Source organism: Peromyscus leucopus, chromosome 20, assembly GCF_004664715.2.
Source record: "Peromyscus leucopus breed LL Stock chromosome 20, UCI_PerLeu_2.1, whole genome shotgun sequence".
In the NCBI taxonomy this organism is placed as follows: Eukaryota; Metazoa; Chordata; class Mammalia; order Rodentia; family Cricetidae; genus Peromyscus; species Peromyscus leucopus.
The window spans coordinates 2,498,698-2,510,431 of record NC_051080.1 but is presented as its reverse complement, the minus strand read 5'-3'; the positions used below and the strand labels follow the sequence as shown (position 1 = coordinate 2,510,431).

Below are 11,734 nucleotides of genomic sequence, written 5' to 3'. Positions count from 1 at the left end.
CCTGGCTCACAGCCCCGAAACAGGAAACCTGGGCAGTGGAGCCAAGTGGGATGAGTGGTTATCGGAGCGCACGGTGCGTGAGTGGGGCTTTATTGGGAGCGCACCGTGTGTGAGTGGGGCTTTATTGGGAGCGCACCGTACGTGAGTGGGGCTTTATTGGGAGGGCAGAGCTCAAGCACAGGAAACAGAGGGGGCCCAGGCAGTGGAATTGGCCCCTGGGAAGCTGGAATACAGTCTGTCGTCACACACAGCTAAAATTGGATGAAAGGGGTAGAGTGCACAAGAGTCCCGGGACCACTTTGTCACACAGAAGCCCAAAGTGTCCAAGCCCCCAGGGCGTCCTCCCTCAGAATTGGGCCTTAATCAAGAAGGGTGAAGAAACCATTGAGATACAGTCTCCGTCATCTGCCCTGATCTCAACATCCCTACCTTCCAGAATCCTATGGAACAGCCCACTGAGCTCTCAACAATCAGTGGCTTTTCTAGCCCAAAGTTCCAAAGACCTTCTACAATCCTCCACAAAAGAACTTGGTCAGGTCTGTCACAGCAATGCCCCACTGTCCTGGTACCAACGTCTGTCCAAGTCAGGGTCACCATGGCTGTGACGAAACACCATGGCCAAAGCAATTTGGGGAGCAAAGGGTTTGTTTGGCTTCCACATCACAGTCCACCATTGAAGGAAGTCAGGACAGGAACCTGGAGGCAGGAGCTGATGCAGAGCCATGGAGGATGCTGCTTACTGGCTTGCTCCCCATGACTTGCTCAGCATGCTTTCTTATAGAACCCCAGGACCACCAGACCAGGATGGCCCCACCCACAATGTGTTAGGCTCTCGCCCACCAATCACTAATCAAGAAAATGCCCTCTAGGCTTGCCTACATCTACATCACAGCCTTATGAGGCATTGTATCAGTGGAGGCTCCTTCCTTTTAGATGACTTTATCTGTGTCAAGTGGACATAAAACTAGCCAGCACACCCTGTCTCAAAAGACAATGTGGAGAGTATACAAGGAAGACACTTGTCATTGACCTCTGTTCATTATACACACACACTACATGCATGTACACACATGCACACACGTGTACACACACAAACATGCAAACATATATACTACACATACATATGCATGTGCACACACACATATACTTTTTTTCTAATAAAAAGTCTATAAAGGAACTTGGGTGGCTCCTGTTGCCTTGCTCAGGGAACACAGCTCTTGTTAGAAGAAGGCTACATGAGCCCCAGAGTCCTGTGGTCCCAAGAGTTGATGCTGTGTCTTTGCTGCACACAAACATGGAAACATGAAAGGGCTTACTCACGTCCTCCAGACTCTGACCTTTTCACTAGTCGGTGTGTGGTGTCACAGTTTGGGGTCTAAGATTACGTAGCTCAGGTTTGTTTAGCCTGTATCCTTGTTGAGATCAAGTTATTTTCTCCAGCGTGGACTCACTTCAGCTTCCCAGGAGCACAGGATGTGGTAGAGCTGAGAAGGCTACCCTGCCATCTCAAGCCCTGCTGGGGCCCAGAACACAGAGGCTGCTTCTTGCCAAAGACGTCACCGAGACCTGGCAGTCATCAGCCCCATTGCCATCGTCTGACATTTTAGCCTCTGAAATTCGGTTTCCTTGTAGACGAATGACGTGTCTTAAATGATGTAGTGATCACAGATGTGGTCAGGGTCCAGAGAGTCGGAATGAAGGAGGGGAAGGCTTACAGGAGCCTGTCTGGGGTCACCTGGCAAACCTCAAATGAGCAGCCAGCATTCTCCAGCTGGCTCATAATCCTTCGGGCTTGAAGTTAGGAACCAGGAGAGTGACTCAGGTCTCACCTTCTACCAATGAAAGAGGCTGAGAGATGGGGATGGAGGAGAGTAGGGCAGCAGAGGGGCTGGTGGACAGACACCTGCCCCAGGAGAGTGACAGCCGGTGTGTTCTAGTGCAGAGATGGAGTCTGAGGGGGCTGAGTGTCGATGGTTCCTACTTCCTCAGCTTCTTAAGATCACTCTACACATCACAGGCCTGGCATGCTCTGAGCTCCATCCTGGGGCCTAGTGAAGGCTCAGAGCAGGAGACACATTCTGCCCTCAAGAAATTTCTAGATTAACCTTTTGATAAGACCTGAAGCCATGGAGACAGAACCAGGTATCTTCAGGGTTTTATATGCTGTGACACAGAGGTGGTGGCCACTAGAGAAGATCACTGAGTACAGGTACAGGTGATAGATGAGGGGCACAGGACTGGCCGTGTGTCTGCTTTGGAAGGCAGTGAGGTGGTCCTGGAGCCTCAGGAGGGCAGACCTGTCTCTTTGTGGAGGTCTGGGGAACCCGCACTGGGAGGGAAGTTGTCCAGGAAGGAGGAGTAGGTGGGGGAAGAAGCACATGCCAGTGCTGGGAGTGACCTGAGCCCAGTGGTAGGAATGTGGCAGTGAATTTGGGAAGGGATTCTGGCTGCTAAGCATGTGAAGGGTGGGGCTAAAAGACAGGTGTGCTGGCTAGTTTTAGGTCAACTTGGTGGGAGCTAGAATCATCAGAGAGGAGGGACCCTATGTCAGAAAATGCCTCCGTAAGAGGCTGAGCTGCAGGCCTATAGGGTATTTTCTTAATTAGTGATTGATGGGGGAGGGCCTAGCCCATCAGGGTCCTGGGTCAGTAAAAAAAAAAAAGCAGGCTGAGCAAGCCAGGAGGAGCAAGCCAATAAACATTCCTCCATGGCCTCTGCATCAGCTCCTGCCTCCAGGTTCCTGCCCTGTGTGAGTTCCTTTCCTGACTTCCTTCAGTGATGACGAATTTGGAAGTGTGAGCTGAATAAATTTTTTCTTCCCTAAGTTGGTTTGGTCATGGTGTTTCATCACAGCAACAGTAACTTTAACTAAGACAGCAGGATGACTTATTTGGGGGAGGATGCTATGGGGGGGACTGTGCTCTAGCCTGGCAGGGACAGAGGAGGACAAGTGGATCAGGCTGTGGGAATGGACTGGAAGAGGAGGAGTCATAGGGGTGAGTGGAGACAGTTACCCTGTGACATTCGATACTGGGTTTTCCAAATGCTGGTTACCAGTGTGGGGCTGGCCTAGGGTTGGTTGGCTGGTGAGGGCAAAGAAGCAGGGAGCGGCGACCCTGGCACAAAACATCAGGCACCCTTGCATCGCAGCAGCATTTATTGAAACACAGATGGGGTCAACCCAGAAGGCAAGGCACCCACAGACAGAACCGGAAAGTGGCCTCAGTCCCCATCCCATCAGCTCTCCAGCGGGCAGTTCCCTTCTGCACAGGCAAGGAAGGCCTGGAGCAAGAATGGAGTCTTTGAAACGTGTAAAGGTGTCTTGAATAGCAAGACCCGTTCAAATCCCCCTAGCCAGGGGCTGTAGGTAGCAGAACTCCCCAGAGAGTAGACTTGTTTTCTGGGAGGCAACCCAAGGAGTCTGGCTGGAGCAGGTTGCCCCAAGGAAGGCAGTCAGTCAGGGAGATGAGCAAACACAACCAATGATAGGCAGGTGCTTGCTGCCTCTGAGGCCATGTACCTGGGGCCAGAAGTGGGAGCTGCTTGGTGAGAGTTCCCTCTGGTTCTTGGTTTTGGGGAGAATCACTGGGTGGTTAGGACTATGCCTTGACCTATGAAAGCCAAGCTTTATTATCCAGCCACCCTGGGTGATTGGGAGTGTCCCAGAGGACTTGGTGAATGACACAAATCAATTATAGGTGTTTGAAGACAGGTTGGAATTAAGGGAAGGCCTGGGAATAAGCTTCTAAAGTGAAGCCAGAGGAGAACCGAGAAACAACTCCCTAAAAGAAGAAGTTGGAGGAAAGAGACCCTGAGCTCTTTTCCCTTACAGAACATCTGGACTATTCTGGAAGCAAGTGCACATTTTCCATTCACACATCACTCCATTCAGGGGCAGAGAGGTGGCTCAGTTGGAGGTCCTGTTTCTAAGCAAAGCGCACTGAGCGGCTGCTCCCACAGCTGAAGCTGGTGGGGTGTGGCTGGCAAGGGGAGCAGGAGTCAGGGGCCATCACTGTGAGGCTGCCCCCAGTAGCAGAGGGGCCAGAGGCAATCTGACGCCCTGGGGTTGTGCCATATGTGAGGCCCCCACATGTGACTCCACCACGGGAGCTGCTGACACCTGTGGGAAGAGGAACAGGGAGGGATAAGGGGCTTGCTCAAGTGTCACCCACTTACCACAGGTCCCTGAGGGCTTCACATGCAGGGATCAGTGGTTAACAAGACAGGTTTTGTTCTTTCAACCTCCCAGCACATCTGAGAGGTGTGATGATTCCTGGACCCATTTCCCTGGACTGCAGTTTCTAGTGGCCACCAGCAAGGGGCGCTCAACTTTTTTTGAGCCTCCCTTACCCCCCAACTCAGCACTCCTCACTCTCCCACCTGCCACCCTCACCCCCTGCCCAGCAGTCCTTAGGGAGGAGCCTGGAGAAGAGGAAAGACTATGAGAGTTGGGGAACATTGGAGGTTGGGTGGGGTTGGCCCATGGTGAAGCTTTACCCATCCCTCAATCATTTTTCTAGGGGGCATTTCCAGCAGATACTTACAGACATTCACAGAGCCCACACCCTCGCACAGCCTAGGGAGAAAAGAAAGCACCATTAGTTCCAAGCAGGAGCTGGATTCCTTGAGACAGTTGCTTGGGGACAGACAAGGTCAGCTTTTATTCTAGGTTGGATCTATCTCCTGAGAGGCAGGAAGGGCTCCCCAAGTCTTCATGGAATATTCACTTTCTTTCTTTAAAGTGTCCCCCATCTATGGAGACCAGTCCTCCTGGTTTAGAGCATTAGTTAGTGGAATTGTGACTTCCACACACTGCCTGCCATCAGGGTGCCTGAGCCTGCTGAATGCCAATAGTGCTCACAATAAGGATGAGGCAGAGCTACAGGGTACATCATCCTTATTGTACATGAGCCCACCTTCAAGGGAAGCTACGAATGGGCTTTAGAAGCCCAGGACTGAGTGTTGGGTCTCAGCTCTACAGGTTAGTAACTTTGTAGCCATGGGAAAGGTGCTGAACATTCAGCCAACCCATTTCTGTTTTTGGATAGGATGGAGGATTATAAATGGGTGCTTGACACAGAGCATAGGATATATGATAGGTAACTATTATTACTGAAGTCTGGCCTGGAGTCGGGATTGTCAGAGCTGTGTCACCAGGGTCTCTGCCCCTTCCATGCAAGGATTGACAGGTCTTAGCTTGTTTGTTGGAGACATTTTGGCCCTCAGATGGATCCCCACATGGCCCTCCTCAGCTCACCTGTGCTCCTCGCCCTCCAGCAGGCGCCTGTAGGTGGCGATCTCGATGTCCAGCCCCAGCTTGGAGTTCATCACCTCCTGGTACTCCTTGAGCAGGCAGGCCATGTCCTGCTTGGCCTTCTGCAGGGCAGCCTCCAGCTCAGCCAGCTTGCAGCGGGCATCGGTGAGGGCGGCCTCTCCCTGCTGCTCAGACTGGGTCACTGCGGCCTCCAGCTTGGTGTTCTGGGATGCAGGGAAGGTTGTTAAAGTTCCTGTTCTCTGGGAACGTCGGTTCTATGGGTTCAGTTCTGGCCATTAGCCCAGTGTTGCCGACTCACGCTTCTTTTGGAAACGTTATGGGGTGTCACCACGCTAGCCCTGCAGGCCCTTGTTGTCTGTCTCTGTTGGGTCTTGTCAGTTCGGCTGTTTTGTGTGTTTTAATTGGCCACACTCTTGTGCCTTGGACTAGCCTGTTGCTCATCATTACCGGCCTCTGTTTGCCTGAATGTGTGACTGCTGATCTCGAACGATGGGCTGGAGGAGTTAAACAGCTTACCCAAAGCTCGTGACTTGTGGGTGCCAGGACTGGTTTTAGAATCCATTTCCCTATACCTTACAACCAGTGACATTCTCTCTGCCTCATTCTGGCCTCAGGACCAGGAAGTCCTTGCATCTCCACACTGGGCATCGTCACCATGCAGCAGCAATGAAAGTATTTTTCAGGAGGCTTTCAGCTTGGTGTTGGCTTATAGTCCTACTCATTGGCAAGGAGCCTAACTCGCACCTGCCTGCTGCCAGCTGATGCCACTCCCTCCTCATGCTGGGCGTGGAGTGGGGGTTGGGCTTTTTACCTGGCACTTGGCGTTCTCAATCTCGGCCGTCAGCCTCTGGTTGATGCGGTTCAGCTCATTCATCTCCTCTCTGGTGCGACGCAGGGTCTCCCCGTGACGGATCACTGTGGCCTTCATCTCCTCACACTGGGGATGAGGGAAGCAGAGATGCCCATGAGGCACAGGATGCAACATCGACCCAGTGAGCACACCACCACTGAGTGTGCAAGATGTGCAAGATGCACAGCAGCACAGTGCTCAGCCGGGGCTGCCTCCTCCACCTGGAGCTGTCTGCCATCTTCTTGCGATTCTTGGGGTGCATGAAACCTCTTCTGATAGATCCTGGAGTCCTTCCCACTGGCGTGTCTAAGGACAGGTGTTGTGACCACTCACCTTGGTGCGGTACCAGGACTCGGCCTCTGCCCGGCTTCGGGTGGCAATGTCATCATACTGAGCCTTGATCTCAGCCACGATGCAGTCCATGTTCAGGTCCCGGCTGTTGTCCATCTTGACGATGACGGAGGTGTCTGAGATGTGGGCGTGGAGGATTCGGATCTCCTGCAGGAGAGGGAGGAAAGCTCTTTTTAGTTCACACACTACTCTTGGCAGCCTACCTTCTCCCAGTCTCTGTCTGCTTCCCTGCCTCCCCAATGATCTCAGTCTGGTGGCCACTGTGATGCCCCAGTGTCCCCCCGCCCCCCACTGCGCCCTGGAACCATCCCTGTGTCATCCCTGTGGAGACACAGTTGATGTCTGTAAACTCTGCTAGGTGCTTTGGCCTCAAGACCTCAGTTTACCACTTGTGATCACCGTGGTTACAGTAACCAGGGAGTCTAGCTTGTGTGGGGTGTGAGATGAGATGGCAAGCTACCATCTTCACTTGGGAGTAAGAAGTACGCCTCCGATTTCTACAATATCCTGTACCCTGCCTCCACTGGGGAGCTTAGAGACCACAGTGGTCCCAAGTCCATCCCAAAGTGTTCCAGGCTCCTCCTGCCCCACTTCCCTGTGTCCCCTTACCTCCTCATAGAGTCGCCGCAGGAAGTCAATCTCCTGTGTCAGTGCTTCAGCATTGGCCTCCAGGTCCGACTTACGGAGGTAGGCACAGTCCACATCCTAACGGGCGAAGACAAACCAAGAGTCTCACAGGGTGCTCACTAGATTTCCGTTTTTCCCCTCTCCAGTTATTGGGCTGAGCAACTCTGGGGAGGCCCTCCACTGTGGTCATCCCGGGGCCCATGGCCGTGGTGCGAGCAGTACCTTTCATGTCATTGGTGAGGAGTGGGAATGGAAAGGGAGGGGGATCTGAGGGTCCCAGGCACAGCCTTGTTGCCATGGGAATGGGTCCTCTAAATCCACAGCTGGCATCATCCCCCAAACCTGGGGTCTAGTGTGGAAGTGTGGGATGCGCCATTTCTAATCGAGCCCTGCAGCTGTGTCCTGGGTCTTATAGAAGAACCAGGCCTATGTTGGAGCTGAGGACCCAGGGCAGCCCAGCCTGACCCTCTGCTCCTGGGCCTCAGGTGCTCACAGAAGTGCCCTCATCCCGGTGGTGAGGAGGTGAGTCCTCAAGGAGGCTCACGCTTCGGAAGCAAGCAACACCAGGCATCTTTACCACCGTGTTCCCACTGTGGCTGTCTAAGGGTGCCTTGGCAACTGGTGCTCTCTCCTTCCCTACTGTGTATCAGGTGCCCACTCTACTAACAGGCCCAGGGCCAAGGGAGGCTAGATGCCTAGGCAAATGAGCATGAAATAGCAGTCCCCAAGCGAGGCTGCCATGGGGCTCTGAGGCCCAGGGCTATGCAGGGGTTGGTCCTGGTGAATCTGGGAGCAGCGGCCTCCGGTGTCCAGTATATTGTGTTCCATGTCAGCTCTGACCGAAGGATGACTATTCTGAGTCACTCACCTTCTTCAGGGCCACAAATTCATTCTCAGCAGTGGCCCTGAGTGCCACTTCCTCTTCATACCTGGGGACAGAGGATACAAGGCTCAGATTTGAGAAGGGGAAAAAAGAGAGCAAAGCCCAGGTGAATATATCCCAGGACCTGGATCCCTGGAGGAGACCACGAGAGTCCCCTGGGCTCCTAGATTGTCCTGGCTGATGTGGCCTCCTCTCTGTGCCTGGGCTGTGGCTCTCTGAGTTTAAGAAGTCTGCCTGACTCTGGAACCACCCTTTTCTCAGCGTCCATCCAGGGCCTACCCCAGTACCTAGAACACCAGCAGGTGCTCCATGAGCCTTTGTGAATTAAGAAAATAAATAAGTAAAAATGAGTATCTTAGAGCTTGCAATCTTTATTTAAAGCAGTTTTTTGGGATCTTATTTATTTTTCTTTCATGTGTATGGGAGTTTTGCCTGCATGTATGTCTGTGCACTATGTAAATGGAGTGCCCATGGAGGCCAGAAGAGAGTGCTGGACCCCCTGGGATTAGAGTTATAGACGGTTGTGAGCTGCCATGTGGGTGCTGGGATTTGAACCCTGGTCCTGTGAAAGAGCAGCTTTAATACTGAGCTGTGTTAGTCTTAGCCTTCTCTGTAATCTTTAAATTCCCAGTCTAGAAGAGAGTGTGCTTTAAAGCAGTGGTTCTCAACCTGTGGGTTGCGACCCCCTGAGGTGGCAGATCAGATATCTACATTATGATTCGTAACAGTAGGAAAATTACAGCTAGGAAGTAGCAATAAAAAGAATTTTATGGTTGGGGGGGAGTCACCACAACATGAGGAACTGTATTAAAGGGGTGCAGCGTTAGGAAGGCTGAGACCCAGTACTCCAGAGGCATGTGCCACTGTCTCCTCTGTTTAGGAGGATCCCTTTAAAGCCCAATCTAAACCCACTGGTCTTTGACCTCATTTCATTTTGTCTCTGCACACGCTCATCCCCACAGCACTCACCTCTTCTTGTAGCCCTCCATGGCCTCCTGTGCGTGGTTGAGCTCCGCAGCCAGCCTACCGCTGTCAGCCTCCACACACTCAGCCTCCCTCCTCAGGGCCTCGATGTAGCCCTCGAACAGCGGCTCCACGTTGCTCTCACAGCACTTGCGGTTCTGGTAGAACTGCCACTTGGTCTCCAGCAGCTTGTTCTGCTGCTCCAGGAAGCGCACCTGTCATGGGAGAGGAGTTTGTCGGAGGGAGCCGGCCTGCCTTGCCCTCCTGAGGGCCTGGGAAGAGCCAGGCACAACTCATTGGGAAGGTGTGCAATGGTTGGGCAAACGAATGCCTGTCCAGGTGGGTCCAGATGGTGGAGCACGTAGCTGTGCAGGCAAGGTAGAGGCAATCAGGAAGGCTTCCCGGAGGAAAGAACACAGAGCAGTGAAGGGAGAGAGAAAGGGGAGAGAGAGGAGAGAAACTTTCACTAAGAGCTTCCTCAGGGCGGGTTGTGACTTATGGGATGTCCTTGGTGGCCAGGGAGCTTGGTGAACAACTGAGAATGGACAAGGTGTGTGTGTGGGGTGTTCTGGGTGGAGGGACGTCAGAGAGGCAGGGGTGAGTGTTCTGGGGTTCTTGCCACAAAGGAGGCCTGCAGTTCCAAGTGAGCCTGAACTCACAGGTCCTTGGAGAGCATGTGGATGATGTAGACCGGAGATTTTGGAAAAAGATGTCACCGTTTACCATCAATCATGAAGACAGGAGTGCCGATGTGGCCAAGACCTACCGTGCTGGTTGAGAGGAATGGCAGGGTGCTAGACTAGTCCTGGGTCTCTCGGTCTCCAGTCCTTGAGACTGAGCAGGAGAGGAGTGGACTGTCACCTGCAGGCCTGGTCCACCTCTTACCACCAGGTCTGGAGCCCCATGTACCTACTTCCAAGAGTAAATATAGCTGAGCAGCCTTGGGCTGGAGCTTCCAGAAATGGGGACTAGGGTTCTCGGTACTGCGTGGGATAGTTTTGATGGTCTTAGCTGGTAGGATCTCATGGTTGTCTCAGCTCTACCTTCCCTTTTACAGCCATGGCCAGCTCACACACTGCCAGGATGGGAGGCTCTGAGGTGGAGAGAGGAGACCACTGGACCATGTCACCCAGTGAGCCAGAGAAGGAAGTAGGTGTTGGTCAGGGGCCACAGATTCTGGGCTCCAAGATTCTTCTGCTTGACTCTGTGGCCACTTTCCCAGGGTGTAGCCTGGCTGGAGGAAACTGACTGTGGGCTTTGGGCCCTCTAACTCAGGGGCCTGTGGAACGGACAGTCTGTGCCTGGGTCTCATCTGACTGTGGCTGGACAACGCTGTGACCGCCATTTCCTCTCCTGGGTACAGAGGGCTATGCCAGAGGCATTCACTCTTTAACTGCCCTCTGTTCTGAGGCTGGCTGCAGCGCTCTGCACTCCGGAGACACTGCGCTGGTTTTTCTACACAAGTGTGTGCGGGTATTTGCATTTGGGGCACACTAAAAGAGAGATCTCACAGTGTTGGAAAAGGAGCCTCGCTAGGCATGTGTGAAATGATCGCACAAAGCATGACGTCCTAGCTGAGACTATCCCACAGGGCTATGAACTCTCTCCATGAAAAGTGGGAGAAAAGGCTGAGTTAGAAGCGGGAGAGGTTAGCACCCGGCAAGCTTTTTCCACTTCAAGCGTTGGAACAGTCTGGAAGAGGCGTGACTTTTCTCAGTCAGTGAAAGTTACCCAGAAGTTCCCGTTCTCCCTGCGCTTCTACACTGGTCTACTTGGTGCTTAGGCTCCAGGAAGGGGCTGGTCCAGGACACCCACCTTGTCGATGAAGGCGGCAAACTTGCTGTTGAGACACTTGATCTGTTCCTTCTCCTCATGCTTCACACACTGAGCATTGGGGTCGATCTCCAGGTTGAGGGGCGTGAGCAGGCTCTCATTGACAGAGACTGTGGTGATGCAGGGGGGTGTGGGCCCGCAGACACCTCCAGAGCGGTATCCGAAGCTGCGTCCACAGGAGCCGGAGCGGAAGGTCCCGCAGACGCTGCGGCTGCCGAAGCCCCCAGAGAGTCCGCGGTAGCAGGAGATGCCGCGGTAGGGAGCTGCGGAGATGCAGCATTTGCCAGGCCTGGGCCCGCAGGCTGAGGCGCAGCTGAAGGCGCGGACCCCGCAGGAGGCGCCGAGGCGGGAGGAGAAGCAGGACATGATGTGTAGGCGATTCAGGGCCGATCTGGACCCCAAGGCCCGCGAGGAGCCTTATATCCTGCAGGAAGGAGCGGGCCCGCCGCCCCGGCGTTTACGAGCTTGCCGGTTGGAATCAAAGCAGCCGGGGCTGCCTTGCTGCCCCCATAAAACGGCGTTCTTCTCCCGCCCGCCTGGACTTTATGGTGCCACGAAGCGCCTGGTCAGCTCGGGGGCCTGGCACTCTGGGCATCGGGCGGGACCCTCCCGCCCTGCTGCTGGGACTCGTTGGGTCATTGTGTCCATCCCAGGTTGGCTCACACCCCACCTGGTCTCCCACCCTGAAGGCTAGGAAGTCCTGGCCTTGGGTATACAGTGACCTTTGAGTTCATGGTGTGTGTTGGGGTGTGGGGTTAAGGGGATGTGTGCACACACGTGTGATGAGGGGCAAAGCCTTTGAAGTTATGGGTAAGTTCATGTCACGACTTTGGGCAGGTGAATAATCTTCCTGAGCCTTAGATGTCCTGTGGGGAGTAGGGATAAAGGGATAATAATTATAATATCCACCTGAGAGCAACTGGGAGGAGCTAATGGGATAATGGACCCGAAA

General features: G+C 53.6%; 1 protein-coding gene across 1 annotated transcript; it reads right to left on the bottom strand.

The window, feature by feature from the left end:
* Nucleotides 1-3,135: 3,135 nt before the first annotated feature.
* Nucleotides 3,136-11,182, bottom strand: LOC114696583 (keratin, type II cuticular 87). Its single transcript, XM_028874386.2, has 9 exons — nucleotides 10,765-11,182; nucleotides 8,956-9,164; nucleotides 7,972-8,032; nucleotides 7,086-7,181; nucleotides 6,459-6,623; nucleotides 6,087-6,212; nucleotides 5,258-5,478; nucleotides 4,545-4,576; nucleotides 3,136-4,120 (listed from the first exon to the last, which is right to left on the bottom strand). The coding sequence occupies exons 1-9, from the start codon at nucleotides 11,146-11,148 to the stop codon at nucleotides 3,927-3,929; spliced, it is 1,488 nt and encodes a 495-aa protein (XP_028730219.1). The 5' UTR covers nucleotides 11,149-11,182; the 3' UTR covers nucleotides 3,136-3,926.
* Between the last annotated feature and the right edge of the window lie 552 nt (nucleotides 11,183-11,734).